The 24,447-nt window shown below is 43.7% G+C and overlaps 1 protein-coding gene across 7 annotated transcripts in view; it reads right to left on the bottom strand.

The window, feature by feature from the left end:
* Positions 1–24,447, bottom strand: part of ncoa2 (nuclear receptor coactivator 2) — a 62,455-nt gene that overhangs the window by 8,977 nt on the left and 29,031 nt on the right. For all 7 annotated transcript variants that reach the window (XM_085418635.1, XM_085418637.1, XM_085418638.1 and 4 more), the window contains 11 exons: positions 23,103–23,210; positions 22,011–22,183; positions 18,802–18,905; positions 14,320–14,497; positions 12,776–12,964; positions 10,467–10,568; positions 9,096–9,236; positions 8,771–8,918; positions 6,839–8,183; positions 994–1,192; positions 680–880 (listed from right to left, as the gene is read on the bottom strand). In XM_085418635.1, the coding sequence (XP_085274761.1) occupies positions 680–880; positions 994–1,192; positions 6,839–8,183; positions 8,771–8,918; positions 9,096–9,236; positions 10,467–10,568; positions 12,776–12,964; positions 14,320–14,497; positions 18,802–18,905; positions 22,011–22,183; positions 23,103–23,191 (2,869 nt within the window). In that variant the 5' untranslated portion in view covers positions 23,192–23,210. The remainder of the gene's footprint in view (positions 1–679; positions 881–993; positions 1,193–6,838; positions 8,184–8,770; positions 8,919–9,095; positions 9,237–10,466; positions 10,569–12,775; positions 12,965–14,319; positions 14,498–18,801; positions 18,906–22,010; positions 22,184–23,102; positions 23,211–24,447) is intronic.

Here is a 24,447-nt window from a genome sequence, read left to right as displayed (position 1 = left end):
CCCATGATGCTACATAAGGAGGAAAGACTAATATGTGGGAGTAGCAGTCAGAGAACTTTGTGCCAGTGTGGGTGATTGTTTCCTGTCACAGGAAGTGAGTCACAGTGCCATGGCATGATACGTTAAAGGGTGAGCGACACACACGAGGAACGAAGTCCTTCCTCAGAACTCAGGAGCAGCTCTAAGTGTTACCACAGTTATCTAGGAGAAGAAAAATACATTTCTGTCTCTACTTGTTTGGCTGTTGTGAGATTGAAAGGTGGAAATCACACTTCACAAAAACCTGTCAAAAACTGAAAAGAGATTCATTACAGACAGTCAATCTAAACTGAGGAAACACATTCAGCGCTATGTAATCTGAGAAACAATGATCTCAAGATTTAGCCTCCGAGCAAGACGGCCAATGTTTCAGGGTTTCCTTCATGCAGCTAAAGCCTGCTCAAATGTGATTTATCATTAGACTACAAAACTAAAACAAAGCTTCTGGTAGCTAAATACCTGCACAGTAACAAGATAAGCCACTCTTACAGACTGAATATTTTCATCCAGCAATCTGAGCATAAACAAGCATTTAAACATGGATTTAATTCATTTTTTTAGGATATAGTGAGGTGTGAAGGCAGTATCACACACATTCAGACAAATACAAGCTTCTGCAAATCATAACCATCACACCTACCTGCATTGACCATAGCAGCCTGGTTACCCATCATGCCATGGTTCCCCACCATGCCTTGCTGTTGCTGCATAACAGTGTATGGGCTTGTGGTCCTTATGGGGTACTGTAATGATGGCTGCTGGGGGGACATATTCACGTCCAGAGACACACTTCTAACAGACAAACCCCTTCCTGGCTGGCCTGGTCGAACACCACCAAAGTCTGAAGACAGGAATAAATGCAGCTTATTCCTGCATGCTCATTGGAGTATTTTATGAATATACAATGTGGTTAGTGCACTTTTTTCTGTTTTTCAAACAAAGAAAGGGACTCACTAGTGGGTCCCATGCCGGGCCCAAGGCCCCGGTGTTGCGGCTGTGCAGCCATGACAGGACTGCTCTCGGACATCTGCAGGATGTCATTGATGATGTTCTGTTTGTCCATGGGACTGGGCAACGAAACAGGCCGCGGCTCACAGAAGAGCTGTGGCTGAGCGTTCTGCAGGTCATTCAGGATGTCATCCAGCTCCGATGACTAGAGGACAGATAGACAAGTGGGGGGAAAAAAGTGAATTAAATTTGCTGTTAAGGCTCCCATTAAGAAACCCTTCACTCATTCACCTGTAAATGCACAAATCTAAATTATTATTAAGCACATCTACCGAAAGCAAACTTCCACGAGGTGTCTTTCAGTGGGATTGGCCTTGTTTATAAAACAGGATAACTAGAAGAAAAAAAAAAATGGAGCACTTTACATCAAATCTAGGCCAGACTTCACTTTGACTTAGCTTCCCAGATTCTCATTCTACTTTGCGCTTGCTGAGTGGTTCTTTCAGGAGGTTTATTACAACTTCTCTACTTTTAAATCCAAAATTTTACTCCCACTGAACTAAGAAAACAACAAATACAGAAAACATGTGGCTACTTAAACTTTGTCCGGCCAAAGTAAAACAGTAGAGCAGATATAAGCAGCAGTCGGGCTAATGCCAACTGTTTGAACTCCTCTCTGCCTCCTTACTGTAAACAGCTGTACTGAGCCAACTCTTTGCAGCCTGAAGCTGCATTCATACACAGCTGGACTCTCTATACAATTTCTGTTTCATTTCTCCACACACACTCAAACACAAGGGCATGCTGTGGACCTGATCTTGAACAAAAGAACTGGAAGAACCACAAAAGAATAAACTTCTTAGTGTCCGTTTCACAACACTGGCATGGCGTGTATTTATCTTTCTGTCACAGATGCGGAGGACACAATAACAGGAACTCTTGAATAATGCAGCTCAGTAAAACATCTCGGCAACCCACACCCTTTAAAAAAAAACAACAACTGTCAAAGCATTAATAAGCAACAACCAAAAAGAAACTACAATTTCACAAAAGTGATCCGGGCACTTTCTAGCGAGGCTTGAGGGACTTTGAGTAAATAAGTTGCACTAGCTGCAACTGTCCACCAGAGTGCAGCACATACAGAATCACTGAATCCCCTGATCATGACATACTGTACAGCAGGAAAGCAGCACACCAGCACTGTTTCAATGTTGTACTTGACAATGACATGTATTTGTTGGGCATGTAACTGCTGCTACAGATAGAAGGCTGCCAAATATGCCTGATAGAACAAATTATCTAGACGGCTCAAGGACTGCAGCCTCGTCTCGGTTATGCCCAAATGCACTTCTTATTTATTTATTTATTTTACATCTTGGAAGATTTTATTTAAATAGTATCTCAGTACAGCCGAATATAGACAGCCGCACATAGCTGATCACAGCTAGAAGCAGACAGGATATGTAGGAAAGCTAGAGAGAGTAACAGAGTGAGGGGTGGCGGTGGTGGTGGGAGAGAGAAAAGCCCTAATGAGGTCAGGAATGATGTAATGCTTCTGTACACTCTCAGTTTGCTCTCCTCCTCCTCCTCCTCCTCTTCAATTCTCTCTCCTCCCATTTTCTATTCTCTCCACTTCTCCAGTTGCTTTTACCCTTAATGGGTCCCATTTCTATCAATTCATGTTACACTCCACTTTCAAATGCATGTCGGTGCATGTAATGCAATGTGAGCCCTCCTTTTCTGCATCTCTCACCATTTTACTGTATTTCATTTAAAACAAAATAATGAAAGAAATCAAAGATTTTAAAACCATAAAAAGGATCATTTTTCACTGCAGAGCTGATTTACATTTCCAGCAGCCTTTGTAGGACAAATACACAATATATATATGAAGTGGGACACATGGCTAGTTGTAAGTTGAAGCCACATGTGAGTTATAAACAGCACTTGTATTATAAAAGGCATCAAAGTAAACTGCAAGTAAACTATTCCAGCGCTCCTGTATGAAAGGAGCACTGCAATTTTCAGGGAGTGTAGTAAGATCGTGATGTTTGACCTAACAACTTCTTTACTGAGTCTTTAAAAGGTCCAGCAGAAAAAAAAATTCCAAATGGCAACTACAAAAAGCACTACTTAAAAACTCTGTTATCTGTTGCAATAGTTGTATTCGAAACATTAGTTAACATACAATTTCAAAGCACGCTTTCAAAGTACTGGTATTTAGTAACGGACCAACACTGCGAGTGTGACATGCGAGTAATCTCCAACTCTTCCATTAAACGTCCAGTGCCCTAATGGTGATGTGGACTTCAAAAGGACACAGGAGCCCTCCAGAAGCCATGATATAGCGCATGAAATTTTATAGGAAAGGGAAGTGAGAAAGGCCAAGAAAAGCAGAAGTGGCACTGTCAAGTAAGGAAAAAGGAAAAAGTCACCCCAGAGTCATGCTGCTCTTTTGTTACCTAAATGTAAACAAGTGTTAAATAAAATAAAAGTCAGGACAACACATGGCTCCAACATTAATTGCAACACTTGCACAGACATCTGACATTTAACTGGGAGTACAAGTGAAGATTTTCTGCTTCTGCATTTGGTGCAGAAAAGTTATTTCAGTCATTCTGATTTACTTTTTTGAGTAAATCAGTTTTTTGAGACTAGCTTAATTCTAGCTTTTTAGAAGCAGAATTTAAACCAATTTTCTTTTTTCCCCCCCAGTTAGATCCAAAATTAGGTGTCGATTGATCAGCTAGTTCTTGAAGTTACATTGGTGGACGCAGGAAAAATAGGCAACGGAAAAAAACTTGGACTCACTTTGTGAAGAGCCAAAATGTGATAGCTCAAAGAAGCCACCAAAGGAAGTGAAGACTAGTCTGAGAGTTACTGTAAAAACTGGTGAAACCTGCATGCTGCCCCATGTCCACTACTGAAAGCACCACTACTGGGGAATGTGGCCTAGTCTGACCACCTGTGGGCTTTTAACCCTGGGAAGAGAAGGCAGAAGGCAAGCTGGTGAAGGTACGTTAATACTCTGGGAATATTCAACTGAGAAACTTTAGATTCACGGATTGATGTGATATATTTTAAAATATATCACCTAGCTAAATATTACAGACCACAGAAACACCTTAATCCATGATGGGAGTGACCTCTTTCGGCTGGATAATGTTTGCATCATAAAAATTCCTCAAGAATGATTTAAGAACGATAGTGGTGAGTTCAAAGTTTTCACTTGGCCTCCAAATTTCACAGATCTCAATCACACTGAGCATCTGTGGAACATGCTGGAAAGAAGAACCTAACAACTTGAAGAAATAGATCTACTTTAAACTTCTTGGTGCCTGAAACTGAACCTAAAAGCACACACTCAGACATAATGTGAGTATCATGTCTCAACGGGGAACACGGTGCACCACAACAATGTAGGTGGTTTTGACGGTGTGGTCTATTGGTGTATATATGGTACAATAAGAAGTCAATTTTAGCTTCAGAGATAGTCTTAAGAAAACAGAAAATGTAAAGATAGTGAAGCAGGTAAGAGAGTGAGTCAGATACAGCCTATTACCTCATTGTCACCTAAACTTCTAATCTTATTTGGCAGATGTGACACAGCGAACATGTGACAAAGCCAGATGCTTTGGTCATGAGCAAGCACATGAAAAATGAAGTTAAAGATCGGATGAAGGAATAACAAACTGACTTCCTTAAATTAGGGATTAAAGAGCAGAGTCACTTTTACGGATTTAATATCAAAGATTATCATTGTCAGGGAAAATATCTGTTAACTGCCTCGTCAATCGCTAATAGTCGATCTGATCGGCAGTTTGGTACAAGTCTGAACCACCCCTGTTTTCAGCCATACTCATAACTCCATCAGAGCTCTGCTCTGATTTCTCATTTAGCTCTGCTCCAGCCATCAATAATTCAGCCCTCAACAATCATGAGGACGAGAAAGGCAGAGGAAGGGAAGGAGCGTCAGCGAGAAAATAGTGGGTGAGGTTAGTGGAGAGGAGGATGAGTGGACTCAAACTAGTACAGTCAGCTCTCACACATGGCCAAGCAGCAAGTCACCAGTAAGGAACAGAAGCCCACTCACACACATGTAAAGGCTCTAATGAAGCCTCAGCTTAGTGCACGTCTAACAAAATGCTCTTGTTCTAGTTAATGAGATCTGTTAAACTGGAATGTGTCACCACATTAAGTCGTGAGTGTGTTAACGTACTAAAGGCAAAAACCCAGAATTCCCTCATTTCAGCTGCACTTTAAATGTAGGGCAAACGAAATCCTTTTAAAATACAGTCTAACTGTGTTCCCTTGTATACTGGCCACTTCCACAAAATAAAACCCTTTGGCATTACACATTAAAACCTGGATTTCTCTCAATTTCTAATTCTCTTTATTGTTTCTTGCACGTTCTGCAAACACACCACTCCCTCTCCCCTCTATCTCCATGGTAGCAGAGAGGACATGCAGGAGCATATGGCTCATCATTTTCACTCTGCCTGCCGAGGCTGGCCTCTCCTGGGGGTATCTACACCTCTCTCCTCTCCCGTTCTTTGTTCAGTTTAACAGCGGCTCTTACTGTATTATCCAACCAATCACCTTTCCCTCTTCTTCACATTATGTACCCCAGCACACGAGCACATACTGTACATACACTGCGAGCGTGCATAGCTGCGTGACAGTCGGTGCCGCTGTCTCTCTGTGAATGGAGAAAAAAAACAAACAAAGCCTAAAATATATTAAAAAATAAATAATAATAATAAAAAAAGATTGATTTTTATAAATTCCCTTAAAACCCACTCTGACGCAGGTTATTCTTTTGTAGGCGGACATTTCAAATTGGACTATCAAACCAGGTTATCTGCACCCTGATCCACAGTAAGCACAGTTTGCACACAGATTACCTTTTTATAAAAAAAATGAACATGCACTTTGACAAAAAAATGTGACCTCTGTTCAGTGTTACTGACATTTAAATGGCATGCATGCAACCCAGACTACGTGACTGGTCGAAGAAGAGGAAGCTAATGATACAGAGACAGAAAAGAAAAGGAAGGGCATTTATGTAATTATATGTCATTTGTTGTAATTCTGCGGTTTAGCAGTGAAGAGTATGTGATAGAATGACACTTGCAGGCTTGCATAGGTGTTTAGTAGAGCGTGTCATGTGCAGGTTTCCTGTATGAAAGCTTGTGAGTGTCTGTGATGCCGGGTTTCTTTCCTGCATTAGGGCATCAGCAGGTTGTTCTAAACACTCTGCCTTGCTAGAACATCAGCTACAAAGAAATTTTGAGTTTCACCAGCAACACTCTGCCCGCTCACTTCCTTTGACTCCTTTCTCTCTTTCAGCACCAGTCTTGACCTGAGCACGGTGCCAAACCTGAGGAATCTGGCCAAAAGCAACCAGGATCAAATGGCTGAAGAACCACAGGGGCTCCTTCCAAATGTCACAGTTGTTTGAAGCTGGCGGATAGATTCCCTCAGCTGCCAACACACAGGCAGTGAAAGGACCTGATGTGTTTATATACATTAATAAAGAGCATACACAATGAGTTCAGTGTATATGCTGGTCATTCGGAATGTATATATGCGCAACAAATATTGTTTGCCTTCTGCATTCCCTGACTGTTTGTACATTTAGCTGTAACATCCTGCATGGACGTGGCATCTGCTACCTAACCCAGATTCATGCAAAACAGAGAGAAGAGGCAAGTGGAGCAATAGAGGGCAGAAAACTTTTGCTTTTTGCAACAGGCTAAAGAGGTTACAGTTAGTTTTGTGGTAACTCTAGTCCTTTACTCATTTCAAAGAAGAAAAAGACAGGAAACAAGATTAACTCCGTTAAACTGACCTGTTCAGCGCGGTCGTATCCTGCATCTTGTTTCTCCGCCTTGACCTGCGGGTGTTTGCCCCCTTCGACTTTCACTTCCCCAGGCTCTAGCTTAGGGACCTTGTCCTTCATTACAGTGTCATCCTTATCCAGTAGGTAGCGTAGCAGGGCATTGTCCTTCTTCTTGGGGCTCAATGGCTCCTGCTTAGGAGTAATGTCTGCCGCAGAAGCAGCACTACCGGAACCCTGGGGTTGGTCTTGGCCCATCTCTTTGCCTGTAGCCTCTGCGGTGAGCTTAGCAAGATCCACGGGGGATGTACTGTTCTGAAGCAGTTGGTGGAGGATTTTATGTTTTTCTTTAAGGGACGTGGCGTGAGTGTTGCCACCCCGGACCCCTGTCCCAGCCTGGTCCTTGCCCTCAACTCCTGCACCAGGGGAAAGAGGAGTCTCCAGGGGTTCTGGCTTGGTGGTGAGCAGTTGCAGTAACTTGGTGTGGCCCTTGTTGTCATGTCCACGGCTGTGAGCATCATGGCCCTCGAGGGGTCCATCCCTCTCCTCCTTGGGCTCCACTAAGTTCCCCTCTGTTTGGGCCTGGGTGTGTCCCTGACTCATCTCTGAATGAGGTCCAAATGAGTCTCCTGAACCACCAATAGCACTGGTGGATCCTCCAAGTTTTGACATCAGATGAGCGTTTACCGCTGACCCTGGTGTGACCCCAGCTGGGGAGCCCATTTTCCGGTCTGGAGACCCTAGTGTATGTGTATGAGGGGGTCCATGCCCGTGTCCTACACCATGGCACTCACTAAGGGCCTGCAGAGCTGACAGAGAGCTGCTAGTATAGCTGTTAGCATGGGTGCTAGCCGTGCTACTTCCTGCACCTCCAGGCCCTCCACTGCACATCCCCACTGGTGAGGGTGAATGCAGACCCCCTGCTACACGAGGGCTGCTTGCACCCCCAGGACTCCCTCGGTGCCTGGGTGATAGCATAGAGTTCTGCGGAGGTGGATGGGGTCCTCCGGCTGGGCTTGGGCTGGCACGAGAGGGGCTATTCATCCTCCAGTTGGGGCCCTGCTGTGGTGGTTGCATGCTCCCATTGTGGTTGTGTGGCTGAGGACAGCCAAAGCGGTAGACCTGCATATGCCCCCCCATAGCCGTTGGTTCTCTGGGACCAGCAGGACCTGGGGGGGAGAAAGGCGTGCTGTTGCTGCTGATGGTAGTGTCCTGGCCCTGAGGCCCTGAACCTGGCAAGCTGCCTGGGGTTGGAGGAGTCATGGAGGGAGTGGAAGAGTTCATTGGTTTGGGAGCCATCCCTGTGGCCTGATTGCCAGGGCCCATGTCCTGACCCATTCCACATACTGTCTGCTCCCTGGATTTTAAAACACAAACACACACATTAGAAAAAAACAATACCAAAAGTTGTACATGGGAGTTAGAAATCTTAGAAAACTGGCTGCTTTAAACTGAAAAGGAACATTTCTGCATTTCTTCAAATACGCTTTTTACTATCATATGAATGCATGCACAATGAGATGCGCAGAAAATCAATAGGGTAAAGGGTAAATAATCTATACAGTATAAACTATACTGCAAGAAAAATGTCAATGTGCATGCCAAGGATGGGATATGACATGTAATAAAACTCTTCTGTTTGCCAACAATGAGACAAAGTATGAATACAACTACATGAATTTACCATGAGGAGGAAGTGAGAAAATATGTTTGTTTTGGTTTTTTTTCTGGTTTTGTTTCTCTTTGGGGGGGTGTAACATATCGCTGTCTGATTTTGACCAAGAACACTTGGAAGCACATATTTTGAAAACCGTGCCATCCTCACAATTTCCATGAAGCCAACAGGCAGTGCTGCAGGGAACTCACAGGACAAAACATGCTAGCAAGTTGATGCCTCGGGTTTATGTCAGTCTTTTTGACTCACGTGGAGCAGGTAGGACATACCTCTGTAGGATGTGCAGGGACATGTAGAGCTGAGGTTCGTTGGTGGCAGACGAGCGTACCAGTTTGCTCTTGGTGTGGGCTGAGACGATGGTTCCGTCAGAGAGGGAGAACCGATAGATGGGGCTGAACGCCTGGCCGTGTCGGAGCACTAGGCACACATGTACACACATTGATGGCAAAATAACACTTTTCATTTGACCATTTCCTTAATGTGGCTGCAGCCCCTCTTTAAACAACCGTTTCATGCTAATGCAGCCATCCCCAATGACTCTAATATCCAGAGCAAAAAATTAAACACGATTGTCCTCATAGTTAATGGAATTACCTTCCTGCTGGTGTCTCTTTGCAAAAGACATCTCTCCATCATTCTGTAGGTGGAACCTTTGGATGCAGCGCCTCACAAGATCTTCCCAGCCCGGCTTCATGGATGCTCGTAGCAGACTGGTATCTAGGGATGTTATCTTACCTAAGCACACAGTACGGGATTAGAGAGACCTTAGTCATAAAGGAAAGCATTTCGGTTGACATACACAAATGTAAAGATTTAATGTCGACATTAAAAATAAATGTCTCTTCTGTTGACTCGGCCAGGATCTCAGTGGTTTAATATTACTTAAAGAATACATTATAAATCTTTGTTTACATTCTAATTACAGCTTACCCAACGTTAGAAATGGCTTCTGTGTTAGTAAACAGAATAGAAGGTCCTGACTATATAGGATTAGACATGGAAATACAATTATAAGTGCTGTCAGTATAAATTTAAAAAGACCACCATTTAGACACTCATTACAGCAGGTAATGAGTTCAGGGCAGCTCAGCCTCAACTATCTTTAGAGTCCAACAAGTACTCTCATGCTGCGTGTGTAAACACAGTCACAGCAGTGTAACAGTTGTCCCTCACTGGAATACAATTTAAATGAAAGTATGATGCATTTGAAAGGGTGACAAGCACACTGCTGCTTGAATGACAGCCATAGGGACTGACTAAAGACTTGTCAAACTAGCATCCATAATAGAACTATTCACAGCTCCGCACCATGTCCAAGAAGCTCTTGTAGGCATAACAAGAATGTAGAGGCAGTACTTTCAGCAAAATATGAGAGAAAAATAATGCTGTCAATCTAGAATAAAACAAATCACGGCAATTATTTAAAATTGTGCAGTCCAAATAAAGAGGCAAATAAATAATAGCCCTGCCTAGATGCATGGCTACTGAGGTCTGTGTGGGAAACCACAGTAAATTACTATACATGAGTGACTAAGTGTGTGTGTGTGTCTGTGCCACACAAGTGGTATGGGTACATCAAAGACCAGGTAAAACACAAACAGCTGTCTGTGTCTGTGTGCCAGCGTTCAGGCAGGTACTTTACCTCCCAGAGAGCAGCCTGTGGTAGGAAGCTGGGTCTACTAAGTTGTTCAATCCTAAGGAACTTTACCGAGGATATAATATTCTTTGAATCCCTAACTGTAGTGCAAAGTGATTTACAAGCTGTTGACATCAAATATGGTACTGCTGGAACTTTGCCTTACTAGAATCGTTACACCATTCTTTTGATGCAGGGCCAAGTTTTATTTGAAAAGCCACATATGGAAAGATGCTATGCTAAAACAAAGATGCAATAAAAAAAATCAAGAGCAAAGTTTTCTGTGAACAGCGGTTTGTAGTTCACTGCCGGCTGACATGTTCGTGTACCTTGTAGGTCCTGACGTGTAGTGAAGCTCTCGTGCGCGGGAAGCATGGGTCTTTCCTTCGTTGGCACTCTGCGAGCTACACAAATCAGGCACGACTGAAAGTCTAAAAAAAAAAAAAAAAAAAAAAAAAAATAAAGTAAAAATAATTAAAAACTCAGAAAGAGAAAACAGAATAGCACAGGAAAGAAAATAGGAGATGGAGTATATAACAAAAAAAACAAAAACAGAGAGATAAACAGAAGAGGTGAAAGGGGGAAGGGATGGGGTGTAAATGATAGAGACAGAGGGAGGGAAAGAAAATGAAATGCATGTTATTCCCAGGCAGCATAATTAATACAGTTATTAATGAGCATAGGGATCAGGGCTCCGCTCCTTTCATGAGGAGGAGCAGCTATCGCTGGCAAGGGAAATGATGAAGTGTGACCTTTGAAGGCGTGTGTGTGTGTGTGTGTGTGTGTGTGTGTGTGTGTGTGTGCGCGCACGTGTGTGTAAGAGAGCTTGAATGCCCATCTCTGGCTACTCTCACCTGCAGGAACATCTAACACTGATGACACCTCTCCTGGCTCAACATTAAAGTCTGTGTGTGTGTGAAGCGCTGACTGACTGATGGCAAATATGACACTGCCAAGTCCAGGACTGGGGTGACCCCAAAAAGTCTGCCATCTAACTTTTCGGTGCCAGTAATACCCACACTCCCATACACGTTTCTTGTAAATGAATGCATGCCAGAACTAACACACACGCGCACACGCACACTCGCACACAGTCCTATTAAAAAGTCTCTTGGGTGGTCCGACCCTCAAATCTGTGAATCTACATTAATTTCTTGCTTTCCATCGCCTCCATTCCCCCTGTTTCTGTCTATAGCTGGACAGATTCCTGCACTGGTAACCACTCATCTTGCTTTGCCACTTCAGTACACACAAACACTGGCACACCTCTGGCCCGAGTCCTATTTGGCCTACTTGCCAAAGTATGGCTGGCAAACAGCTGGTGCACAAAAAGCAAGCCAGAGAGTAGGGAAAAGGCTCTAACTAGATTTGGAGTAAAACATTTGCTTATTGTTTTAATTTGCCGCTGAGTTAAAGATTGGCAATATAGCCTTTGAACAAAAGGGATTTAGGCTGCTGTACAATCACAAGTCCTGAAATATTCTGGCTAAAGGTCGTTTGTAATGGAATTTTACACTCTTCAGCATCTCATGCTCCCATCTAAAGCCTTGAATACCACTGGAATAGCCCTGTGACCTCTCAGTGACTGAACTCCGAAAGCAGAGCAGAAACAACATACAATTTAAAATCGCTTCCCTGGAAAGGAGAGCAGATGTTTATACAAGAAGCTAACACAAATTCCTCTTCTTTCTTTACACACAAATGCTCCCAAATGTGTCGAGTTTGTTTGTATTCTGTTGTTGTGTTCAAGCTGTTGTGAAAAGTACTGAATGACTGCTTTTGCTGTTGCATTACATGGTTAAAGCACATGGTTCCCTTGGAGTCATAAGCCCAGGTTTGGAAGGGATGTACATGAATTATAGATGAGCTTTAATGACAGCTGCCCAACCTCCCGTCTCCCTTGTGTCACTTAACTTTTCATGGGTGTAAGTTGAGTGGCAGCAGCACTGCTCCTCATCATTTGGCTATACAAATCCAGTTATAAGACAGATAATGGTCAACAATCAACGCCCTATGAATGACTAGCAGCTGATTATTACTTTAAATGATTTTACATTGGGTGGCAACCAGCGTTTCTTAAAGACAAGCAAGCTTTCTTACTTTCCTTCTCCAGGTTTTGTCGATGGTGTGTGTATATCTTTACACTACTTAAAAAAAAAAAAAAAAAAAAAAAAAAAAAGTCTGATCCCGCTCACCTTGACTCAGCTCTCCACTGAAGAGGGCAGAATTCAGTCTAATGTTATACGAGTAGACAAATCCTTGCTTTTGTTTGCTTTTTAATTGAACGCTCCAAAGCAAACTGTCAGTTTTAATTGAATTACTTTCTGAAGAGGTCTTTCAGTCCTCTGTCAAGTGTTTTAACGTGCTGACATAAGTGTGTGCAATTTCTAAAAGGGTCAGGTTGCTGAATGTTAAAATGCTTCCCCCGATGATTCAAACACCTTTGTACTTCAGGCTATATTATTTTCTCGCTCTTGGAACCTAATCATACTATAAAACTATTTAACAAGGTTACTGCAAATGGTTTAGACTTAATCAAAGCAAACTATAACATTCAACGCAATTGTGCCTAGTAGGAAATGCTTAAGTGTGTTTCATAGGGTGCCGCTTTAGTCTCCGTTTTTCCCTCCTTGCATACCGTCTCCTTCCTCCTTGATGGACTTGGGCTCCGAAACGGCAAAACACTGCATGGTCTCATATTTCTGCTGCTGCGGCTCGTGCTCGTGTGGCTCTTCCTGGCTCTCGCCGTGTGGATTGACCAGCATTCGGCAGTTGAAAGTGTGACTGTTCCTTCTTGGACCCTCGCTGGACCACGGGACACCATTTACTAAATCGAGGGGGAGGAAAGGGAACAGGAGATTTTTTTTTAAGCAAATTGTACTGCAGCAAAAACTGAACAACAGGACGCGGAGAATGGGAGCTGCAACGAGCGAGCCAAGAGAGGCTACCACGCTGCAAGTGAAAGACATAATGAGAGCAAGACAGAGAGAATGAAGGCAGAAAAAGTGTAAAAAAGAGAGGGTTGTTGCTGGGTAGAGATCAGTCATAATGAGCAGTTGGAACCCTGAGCCCTGCGCCATCTATCCACAGCTATGCATCACAGCCAGGCCTCCATATGCATGTCCTGTAAAACATCATTGCCAATCTTTCTTCTTCTCTCCAACACTTACACAGGCACGAGCAAACACACCAGAAAGGGCACACACATGTGTAAGCGGCCGTGCGCGTACGTGCACACAAAGAAAGAAACGTATAGTCACACACACCACTCTGTTCACTCTAACAAACTCCCATCACACTCCATCTGGTTTGTGATCTCATTCAGTGCATTGATAATCTCCCAGTATCTGGGACACAGCCCACTGATCGTTTCCAGGGTGCTTCGCTCTGCGCTGCTCTCCCACCCAGATGGGCTGGGTACTCAGACCTCAATCCGAAGCGCCACGAGAGAAGGAGAGGAGAACTTCGAGCTCCTGATGAGCTCCAATGGCACAGATCAAAAATCACCTCTCGTGCGGAAGTCATGCAGAGGCAGGATGTTAAATGGCCGCGGCTATGAAAGTAAATTCTATCTTACGTGACAGAATAAATGGAGTAAGGTGAGGATAAACGCAATGTTTTCCGTGTGTGGGCTAAAAAAATGGGAAAGTGAGAACATGAAAATAGGAACTTGGTGAGCGTTCGTGGCAGAGAAAGAGAGAATGACACAAATAAGTGAAGAGAAGGAGAAGGAAGGACATGAAATGGAAATATAGGAGGCGCACGATGCTGCTGACAGGGGAGAGAAGCCAAAAAAAGGAAGTTAATTAGCTGAAAAGGGAGGGAGGAAGAGTGCGAGCAAATGTTTGGGCTGAGCGTCAGCAAAAGGGACAAATGAAGAACCTATAGGTTTTTGCAGCATCCTAAAAGTCTCTGTTAAACAGCTGAATCAAATGCTTTCTGACCGTGACCGTTTAAATGTTTTACTTAATCTGACATCACTGCAACAACAGCCACCTACAACATACCTGTTTGAATAAGGAGAACGAGAGAGGCGAGGGTGTTAAGAGGCAGTGGAAGCACAGCACAAAGGACATACATGCAAAGTCAGGAAAAGCGAGGGACATGGACTAAAAGAGACACAGTGAGACAGAAACTGACAGCAAGAAGAAAAAAAAGGGGAAAAACAATCTCTGAACCAACCGAGGGATTTAGGCAGCAGGTTCTTGATGAACTCAGCATGATCCCCGACATGCAGCACGCTGTAGACACTGGTGTTCATCAGCTCCTCCTGGTTGTAGCGCAGGTACTGGGTCACGTTCTCTGACACGAACACAATGTTACCCTCCATGTTCACCACAAAGAAGAAGCCATCCAGAGCCTGGAGGATTAAAAAAAAAAAGACAGTTCAGAAGTTTGTTCACTATGGACTGGGTCATTTTTCTTTCACTGGTTAATGGTCAGGATATCCAGTTTTAAGCATATAAACTCCACAAACAGATGCAGAGAAAGATGTATATTCTACTGAATTCTATTGTTTGTTTGTCTTATTGTAACTTAATTACCAATTAGCTCGTTAGCTCATTATCATTAGGGATGTTCTATTTGCGCCTACTGTGCCTGAGATGTGATTAGTGTGCTCCAGCAAGAATGCTTATACAGCACAAAAATGTTGGCACAAATCATGGCAAATTCTACAATACGCAATACTTCCACAACTCCCTAACAAAAAAGGAAATCTCGCCACGTCTGGTTATTTTCCGCAACATCATCTAATAAGAGAAGATAAGATAAGATAACCTTTATTAGTCCCACACGTGGGAAATTTGTTTTGTCACAGCAGGAAGTGGACAGTGCAAAAGTTATGAGGCAAAAATTAGAATACAATAAGAATAAATACAGTACACAACTGTACAGAATAGAATAAAATAATATACTATATACAGTAGAATAAAATAAAATAAATATACAATAAGATAAAAATAGAATACAAATACAAATACTATATACAACTGAGTAAAAATACAACGATGACAGAAAGGATTATTGCACTTAGTATTATTGCATATGTATGGATGTGTGTGCTTGATCAGTTAAAGTCTTTATTATGGAGTCTGACAGCAGTGGGGAGGAAAGACCTGCGAAATCTCTCCGTCCCACACCGTGGGTGCCGCAGTCTCCCACTGAAGGAGCTGCTCAGTGCTGTCACAGTCTGCTGCATGGGGTGGGAGATGTTGTCCATCAGGGATGACAGCTTAGCCGCCGTTCTCCTGTCACTCACCACCTCCACTGGGTCCAGAGGGCATCCTAGAACAGAGCTGGCCCTTCGGATCACCCTGTTCAGTCTCTTCCTGTCCCCAGCAGAGATGCTGCCGCCCCAGCAGACCACACCATAAAAGATAGCAGAAGCCACAACAGAGTCATAGAATTTCTTCAGGAGTGGGCCCTCCACTCCAAACGACCTGAGTCTCCGCAGCAGGTACAGCCTGCTCTGCCCTTTCCTGTAGAGGGCGTCTGAGTTATGAGTCCAGTCCAGTCTATTGTTCAGATGAACACCAAGGTACCTGTAGCTGTCCACAGCCTCAATGTCCATACCCTGGATGTTCAGTGGTTGCAGTGGAGAATGCTTGTGCCTGCGGAAGTCTACCACCAGCTCCTTGGTTTTACTGGCGTTGATCTGGAGGTAGTTCAGCTGGCACCAGTCCACAAAGTCTTGGGTCAGACCTCTGTACTCCTTGTCGTCCCCATCAGTGATGAGGCCGACTATTGCAGAGTCATCAGAGAACTTCTGCAGGAAGCACTGGGTGGAATTGTGGGAGAAGTCTGCAGTGTAGATGGTGAAGAGGAACGGAGCCAGAACCGTTCCCTGTGGGGCCCCCGTACTGCAGACGACCCTGTCCGACACACAGCCCTGAGTCCTCACATACTGTGGTCGGTCGGTGAGGTAGTCCAGGATCCAGGTAGTGAGGTGATGGTCCACTCCAGAGTTCACCAGCTTGTCCTTCAGAACCGAGGGAAGAATGGTGTTGAAGGCACTGGAGAAATCAAAGAACATGATTCTCACAGTGCTTCCAGCGGTCTCCAGGTGAGCGAGGGAACGATGTAGGAGGTGAATGACGGCATCATCCGCGCCAATGCCAGGCTGGTAGGCAAACTGAAGTGGGTCCAGTGATGAGCTTATTAGGCGCCGAAGCTGAGCCAGGACCAACCGCTCCAGGGTCTTCATCAGGTGGGATGTCAGAGCCACCGGCCTGTAGCTGTTGAGGTCCTTGGGGCGTGAAGTCTTTGGCACTGGTACAACACAGGAGGTTTTCCAGAGCTGTGGAACTCTTCCCAACCTCAGGCTCAGGTTGAAGAGGTGCTCCATCACCCCACACAGTTGGTCCGCGCAGGACCTGACGACCCTCGAGCTGATGCCATCTGGACCCGCTGCCTTCTTGCCATTAATCCTCCTCAGTTCCCTCCTAACCTGGGTGGTTGAAAGAGACAGGCTGGAGCCTTGTGTTGAGTGTGTATTGGATGCTGTTGTTGGGGGTGGGGGGGAGTGAGCAGGGTGAATAGAGGAGGTGTGAAGTGTCTGAGGTGGAACAGCAGCAGTGGGGGTGGGTGAGTCTGCAGCCGATGTTGCAGACTGCCTTGCACTGTTACCTCTATGATCTCACAGATAATGCCAGGCGACTCAGTGAAGGCACAGTTTATCTAAAAACTCCAACGACTGCTGATGCTAACATCCCCATGACAGCCGACACATGTACTAGTTGTGTCTGAAGAGGAACGATTAGTACGCCATGTGCCGGGTACATGGATCACTCCCACAGACGCTCACCATCGCTGTGGCTGATAAAAAGCAGGATAAAAGCATGTGCCTGCAGAGACGGGCGGATGTGAAGGAGGAGCAGTACTTAATTGAAAGAATACAGCCCCAGGTCAGCCATTACACACAAGGTGGTGTCAATTAGGCCATCAAATCACCGGGAGCTCTTAAAAAGGGAATTCTGCTGCTTGTAATGCTGTAAAGTTGATGTCAAGATAAGACGCAAGAGACTCTTCTCAAGGTGTCTCACCTCAGCTTAAATAAACATTATCTACACTACACACACACTTGTCAGCGTGTAGGGTCACATGAATTGTTCAATGGGTAGCAAGAGGATTTATAACGTAAATGTTTATTTTGTATCGTGTTGGGTTTTTGGCATCCTTGCTCATCTATAACTATAGTGTATATGTCTCAAACTACACTTCCTAACAAATCTACAGTGAACAGACAAGTCTGGATGTAGCAAACCCATATCCCGGGAACACATGATCATGTTGAGAAGAAAGTTTTCCTTTGCACGCCTTAACACAGCACGATCTGAAAATAGATTAAGGAGATCTCATCTATCACTGCATGAAGCAGAGCTGTTCCAAAATGCAACACGGTTGTGTAAGTCCAGTCTGCATGAAGAAAGGCCATGAACTGCACAAGTAGGGCAAACAAAAACAGAGCAAACACTCTAGTGCCAACGCCTGCCTTCCTCCAGACACTCTTGCATAATGTTCTTAGCCAATACCTTAATTTGCAACACCCTCCCTAAATACTAAATATAAACACTAGAGACATTTCTACAGCAACTACAAATTAATAAAGCCTGAATAAATACATTGTGAGTGATATCATAGAACCTATTGTTTTCACATATGATTAAATATTGCTACACAGCAGGTAATGAATTGCAGCAGGGTAGGAATCTGGGAATTTCTCTGGATTATTTAAATCTGAGCAGTGCTTTGCAACCAGAGTTCTCTCTTCTCATAAATTCTCGCTTAATATTAGCCATTTTCTACATTTCTGTCTTAAAGCAATTCAAACATGCCTCTAGTACTGTATGACAGTGATGCTTAACACTTTGTTGGTAGAGGCAAAAATATGCATGAAACACACAACAGCCTCTGTACCGCGTGGGCTAGCAAGGATGCAAACTACATGCCACAATAAATCATGTGACAGAAGAAGACTGCTCCCAGAAGGTTAAAACAACAGCACACTAATGTTTCTTCACAGCCTTGTCCGTCTTTGAGTTGGCATGAGAGTGGGCAGCAGAAGGCCTTGAAGGAGGGTCATGGGGCGCGTGGGTGCATTTCCTGCCGACAGCCATACTCCGCAGAGCACACTGTAATTAGCCTGGGCTGGCGGACGGGGACATGGCTAGAGCGGAGCGGGTGTGAATGGCCGATCGCTGTGTTTTGGGGCTGCTGACAGATGGGAAAGCTTGCAGGCTGCACTGGTCTATATTTAGCTGCGAGTTAGTATGTCGATTCAGTGACGCTGGACCAGGAGAGCTATAAATATTCCATGACAGGACAGATCTAGAGGCGAAGGAAGAGAAGATGGGGAGGGAGAGACAGAGAGGAAAGAGAACTGAACAAGCAGGAGAGAGAAAGGGAGGGAGGAAGTGAGTGAGAGGACAGGCTCAATGGACTGATTCATCCGCCAGGCTGTTGCTTTCTTTCCTATTATATGTAAGCACTCCAGTGGTCCTTCGTGGTACAACGGGGCCCCATTGGCCCGCTTGTGATTTATAGCCAATCAGGGGCGGATACAAGATGCTGGCAGTGTGGGGTACTTCAGCACGAGTCTGGCATTTCATAATATTTTCTTCACATATGGCGCTATGAGTAAGGAGGAAAAGGCCGTGCACCCACCTCCAGCATCATTGGTCCCAAGGCGTCTTTGTCGATCACACTTTGGCCTGTTGATGAGACGTCAGCCTTCTGCACCTCCTCCTCGTTTGCTGCTGCAGCTTTTTCTGTTAAAAGCGAAGTTAGTAAAAATTTAAGAGACTGTGTCAGGGCTCCTTACTGTTTCACAATGAGGAAGTTACTAAAAAAAAGAAAACTGTAACGTACTGTACTGTCAAACATGGAAAAAGAAAAGGCTGAAACAAACAACTTTACTTTTCCTCTGAAACTAACCCACATACTATAAAAGAGGTCACCCACTGACGAGTCTTTTAACAGGTATCCATGCTGCTGCAAAGCAAACACATCGGTCCCCTTTGTGAAACCATGTGGCCATGGCTCACACCGAAGCACAGAGCAGCAGCACAGTGCGAAAGGTGTGTTAGAGCACACAGCTGCCTTGTGGGGGGCAGTCACTGTTTAGATTACTCTGTTATGCCAAAGCCCTGACAAACAAACAAACAAACAAACAAACAAAAAAGGCCAATATGGAAACAATTAAGCATTGATGGTGTCCAAGCAATGTTGTTCCAAATTGGAAAACAAGTTGTAGCAGTCAATACTCCTGTTGATTTTCTATTAATGGATATGGAGAGTATGAATTACTGAGCACATAGATGCGTATGGCTTATAATTTACTACTGTTTTCATCTTATGTCCAATCAAAATCCACTTAAAAAAAACAAAACAAACATAAATAAATATAAATATCCTGTAAGCTCCTGTACCTGTGCTATAATGCGATGCATGTGTCCGTTTGAGTGGGTTAATAACCATGCAGAGAAGCCTTATGTTCAAAGCGTAGGCTGCCCTACTTTTAGAGATGATGATGTGAGGCAGAATATCATTGGGCTTTTTGTTGTTGTTGTCGTTTCTGGCTTCTTCTTTTTTTTGGGGGGGGGGGGGGGGGGGGGGATGTTGCTTTCGCACGATGCCAAGAAGCAGGCTGACCATATGGTGAATAAATATTGTGGTAAGAGTCAAACAAAATTATCCCGTCCCTTGTATTTTCTTTTTGGAAGGGTGAAAGCAAATGCAGGGTTCCCTTGGCTTTGTGGGTTTGTGCACCATCGCACAGACACAAATTCATCTCTTTCAGCATTAATGATGTGCGCATCAGCAGGGCCTCTCTGGGCCCAGCTGGGCCCTGTAGACCAGCACAGCTGCCCTGGGTGCAGACCCATCACTCAGTGTCAGTGCGGCCCTCCCTGCCTTTCTGTCTGGAGAACTGTGGAACTGTGCCAGACACAGAGAGGGACTGACCAGTTGGGTAACAATTGCTGCTTAACACACAACTAACAAGACATTTGCTATATACTGTTCCTTCTTTCAGATATTTAACAATTTGCTCAGTTTATTTTTATATTTTGAATATTGGAATAAATAATGTACTAGGCTCAGCTTAGCAGCTACACAGACCCCAGTCCACAGTTTTTATGAGTCTTAACTGGGTGCTCCTGCCAACACGGAGTGTTAAAGAAAGAAAAAAAAAAGCTGTAAAACTCTTGGCTATGCCATTATTCTAAAGGCTCTATAAGCATATTTCTCCACATATTGTCTGTGAAGGTGCAACAAGCTGGAAAGAGAAAAGACACGCAGAAAATTGCAACCAGTTTCCAAATCAGGGTGGAAAATGTACGCAGACAGTGTGAGAGGAACAAACAGGGATGAATTCATTGCTTTTTTTTTTCTCGTTCCTTTTTCCAAAGGCCATCTTCACCACATGGCACATCTCTACAGGAAGTCACCAATCAGAGAGAGATATTAAGTCACATAAGTGTATTTGAATACATGTAATATTGTCGCTATAAGCAGAAAGTAAACTAAATGTGGACAACAGAAAAAAAAAAATATACTACTAAAAAATAACTACACCTCTGTTTCAGATCACATTAAACACATGAGGTGCAATGAAAAGCAAATAACAGTAGGACATAACATAAGCTCACAGCATCCCCGCTTCACTTGTGCAGGATGAGATGCAGTAGCTTCCTGCTTTAACTACACACACACACACACACACACACACACACACACACACAAAAAGGTTCATCTACGTGGCCGCTGACGTATGGAGGACAAAGCAGAATAGGAAAATTTAGTCCTTCCCTCAGGGGTTCCTTCTGTACTAAAATGTTTTGCCTTGAGAGTCAGGCAGAGGATGTCATTATAGCAAAGGGTTAAAAAAAGAAAGAAAAAAGATGATAATGCAGAGAGGAAGTGTTGGAGGTAGAAAAGAAGGCAGCACAGAATAAGACATCAAAAAAAGGGGGTGGGAGCAACAGACGCTAGCAAGAATTTGATTGTGATTTTTGCATCACCATTACATAACAGTTGGCTCTGTGAGTCACAAAACATGATGACATCATCAGCTGGTCTGATTCATACACACCTCGAGTGGGCCACTCTTTGTCTACCAGCCACTCGGCTGTTTTTTCGGCTGTGCGACGGTAAAACATTAAGATCAGCACGTTCCTTCAAATTGAAGCAAGAGAAGAAGCCCTGTTTTTTTAAAAGCTTTAAGTGTTCTACCACTTACTAAAGACCCCTACTTCCACCCACACACACACACACACACACACACACACACACACAAAAAGAGGCAGCAGCGAGTACAACCAAACATGCTGATCGATTTTCCTGATGTTCTGGCTCAGAGCGCTCCTGGGAAAGACTGGCAGCCAACAAAAAAAAGAAATAAAAAAACTGCTCTGGCTCATCCACATTGTATGATGAGTGTTGGAGGGAACATTAAATCAATTGTGCTGCTCTTTAATAAGAACACCAGTTACTGTGTATGAAACAGATCCCAAATCATAATATTTATGCTATCAGATCTGAGGTTTCTGTCAACACAAAGCCACCCGTGGAAGCTGTGTCGAACTTTAAAGGCACAACTAAGAACACAGCAACGAATTTGATTTGCAGCTGTGTCAAAGCCACTGACGTGTTTTCACTAAGGTTAGCCATGGTATAAAACTGGGCTTTATGACATAAAAAAAAGCTGAAAGGGGAAAATTACAGAACTTCATGGGAATAAAGAAATAAAAAAATAAAATAAAATAAACAGCTCAAATAACTCCGTATTCCTTTCGCTGTTGCACTGTAGGGATCTTGATTGTTTCTGCAACAAAATATCACGTTTCAAAAATATTAGAGGCTGCCATTTGTACCTTGCTCCTTTATTTGCCTGATTTGTTTCACAGTTTCCTTCAGGATTGCACATTTGTCAGGTTTGACATTGAAGTTGTCGATGTCGTTGAAGTTGGCGAAGATCAGCTCGGCGAGCTCTTCGATGTATTTGTTCTCGTGCTCGCGGTTACGCTTCTCGTTGCTCCGTTTGGGACTGCAGAGACAAAAACAGAAGGGTGAGAAACTGCACTGAGGACAGCAGTAACACAACACGGGCGATACAGATTGATGGCTAAAGGTTCAAGAGAGTGGAAGTGCATCAAACAGCTCCAGGGTAGCAAAGTCCATCCATCTATAAAACTACACCAGGGTTCCAGTGTCCACACAATTTTCCTGAGTAGGGCTGAAGAGGCCTCTCATTTTGAAAGCTGCCAAATGACAGCACACTGACAGTGCAATATATCTACTGAGGCATCGAGGAGAGTCAACACTAGTGTCAATTCATCCTTCTAGGAGCTTTCACGCTGCTAACATGGCACAAGGGTAAACCAATATTACACTTAGAGCCCGATTAAATATAGGATTTTTAACATTCTTGCCGACTTAAAAACTCTTTATTTCAATATGTCAGCCAATATTTTTCTCTTTCGTACACATGAAACAAACATTTCCCCCACATTGGATCTATATAGTTATTTATTTACGTTCTGATTTGCCAGACTCTGCTCAGTCAGCAGGTGGCTGTGTTTGTGATTGGGAAACTGAAGGGTGCCCTCTGGTCTACAAACTATTCAGCGTCAGTCAGCTGAAGGGTGTTTCTCTCGTCTTTTCCTTCATTAACAGTTATAAATGCAGATACCGATAGATTGGCAAATAGCTAATATAGGTCGATATTATCAGCCTGCTAATAAATCAGGTCTACTCCATTTATGTTACAATAGGTTAAAGAAAAATGTGTGCAGGAGATTGTGAACCGGACAACTTTGCAAAGTCGTTACTCATTTGTGTGGACCGACTAAAACTGGATCTGACCTTTAGTGCATGATAACTACTTTGCCCCACATTACATTTAACTGTACACAGCAAAAACTCGCAGAAATGTCAAAAACATAACTCCTAAAGGGACCAAATACCTGGGTCCAAGAAGTTCAGCAGAACATTCTTTGCGTTTCCGTGACTCTGCCCTGCCAGGGTCAGATGAGTTTTCGCCGACTCCACTCATCCTCAATGCATATCAGCGTCTGGAAAATGAACACAAAGAGGCACAAAAGAAGAGTTTTACATTTGAAAGAAATGCTTCAGCACTACAAGCATAGGCAGCTATATAATGTGAAGAACACCCATGCTGGCCTGTATACATGCCAACATCGGAATCTGCATACAACACACGCACACTCTACAATGTGCTGGGGGCACAGGCAGATCCACTCCAGGAGAAATGAGTGAAAATGGAGCAGAGAAAGAGATTCAATCATTTCTCTCTGATGGTGGAGCTCTCCCTAGAGAGACTGAAATGAGAACACAGCACCTTGCCCACAGCACCAGACTGCACGCTCAACCATGTACCAAGAAAAACCCATTTGTTACACAAAACCAAAGCAAAGCTGGCGCACATTAAGAGCAGAGTGGGTTTACAATGACAACATGTGTTCTTTGTTTAAGTGCCTCTGAGAATGCTTCACATTGGTTTGTAAGAGTCGCTTAAAATGTAAATGCAGGAATCATATCTTGTCTGTTCTCTCTGAACTTATGGAACAGACTGTAAGATTTTCAGTGAGTAAGAAATCATGTTGTGACCGTTTTGTGTTATCAGAACTGACAAGGAAGCTGAGACTTTGCTGAATTTGTCTCAAACCCTACATGCCAACACGTTTTGAATGCTGCTTTTACTCCAACCCTGAAAGCAACCATAGGCTGCCACTAAATGAAAGACAATCAATTATTGATCAGAGTAATGTCTTATTAATTACCACCTGATCTGAACATCTGATGGTGCCTAATGGACTTGGGTTTCAACATAAAAGGATATCCTTCTTTATAAAAAAAATGCATTAAAAAAACAACATTGCGTTGGCTCATGCAACATGATTAACTACACCTTTTTCTGCTTTCGGAGTTTGACAGAGCAAAGGAGGGGAGGTTAAAGGCAATTAAGACTAAGAAACAGGCAAACCTGGAGAAAGAAAATGGAAAAGTCTTTCCTCACTACAGTGCCCAAGATTGGGGCATGCTGTGTTGTTCTACGCTCTCAGCCACTCTAACCATGGAAACGGCTATGACATACACACACACGCCGCTTTACTGCTCAGCCATTACATAAGGAAGAACAGAGCAGAAAACAACACAATGTAGAGCAGAGTGGAAAGGAAAAGCTCGTCAGAAGCAGGCTAAACTAAAAGGAGAGAAAGTGACCATGCAAACTTGAGTCTGGCTCCCTCCTGGCCTGAAATGACCTACTTTAAGCTAATGGTAGGGTCT

This window comes from Rhamphochromis longiceps, linkage group LG9, assembly GCF_057381845.1.
Source record: "Rhamphochromis longiceps isolate RC_006_pf linkage group LG9, R_longiceps_female_GT1.1, whole genome shotgun sequence".
In the NCBI taxonomy this organism is placed as follows: domain Eukaryota; kingdom Metazoa; phylum Chordata; class Actinopteri; order Cichliformes; family Cichlidae; genus Rhamphochromis; species Rhamphochromis longiceps.
Note: the sequence above shows the minus strand (reverse complement) of the source record. Positions and strands in the feature narration are given on the sequence as shown.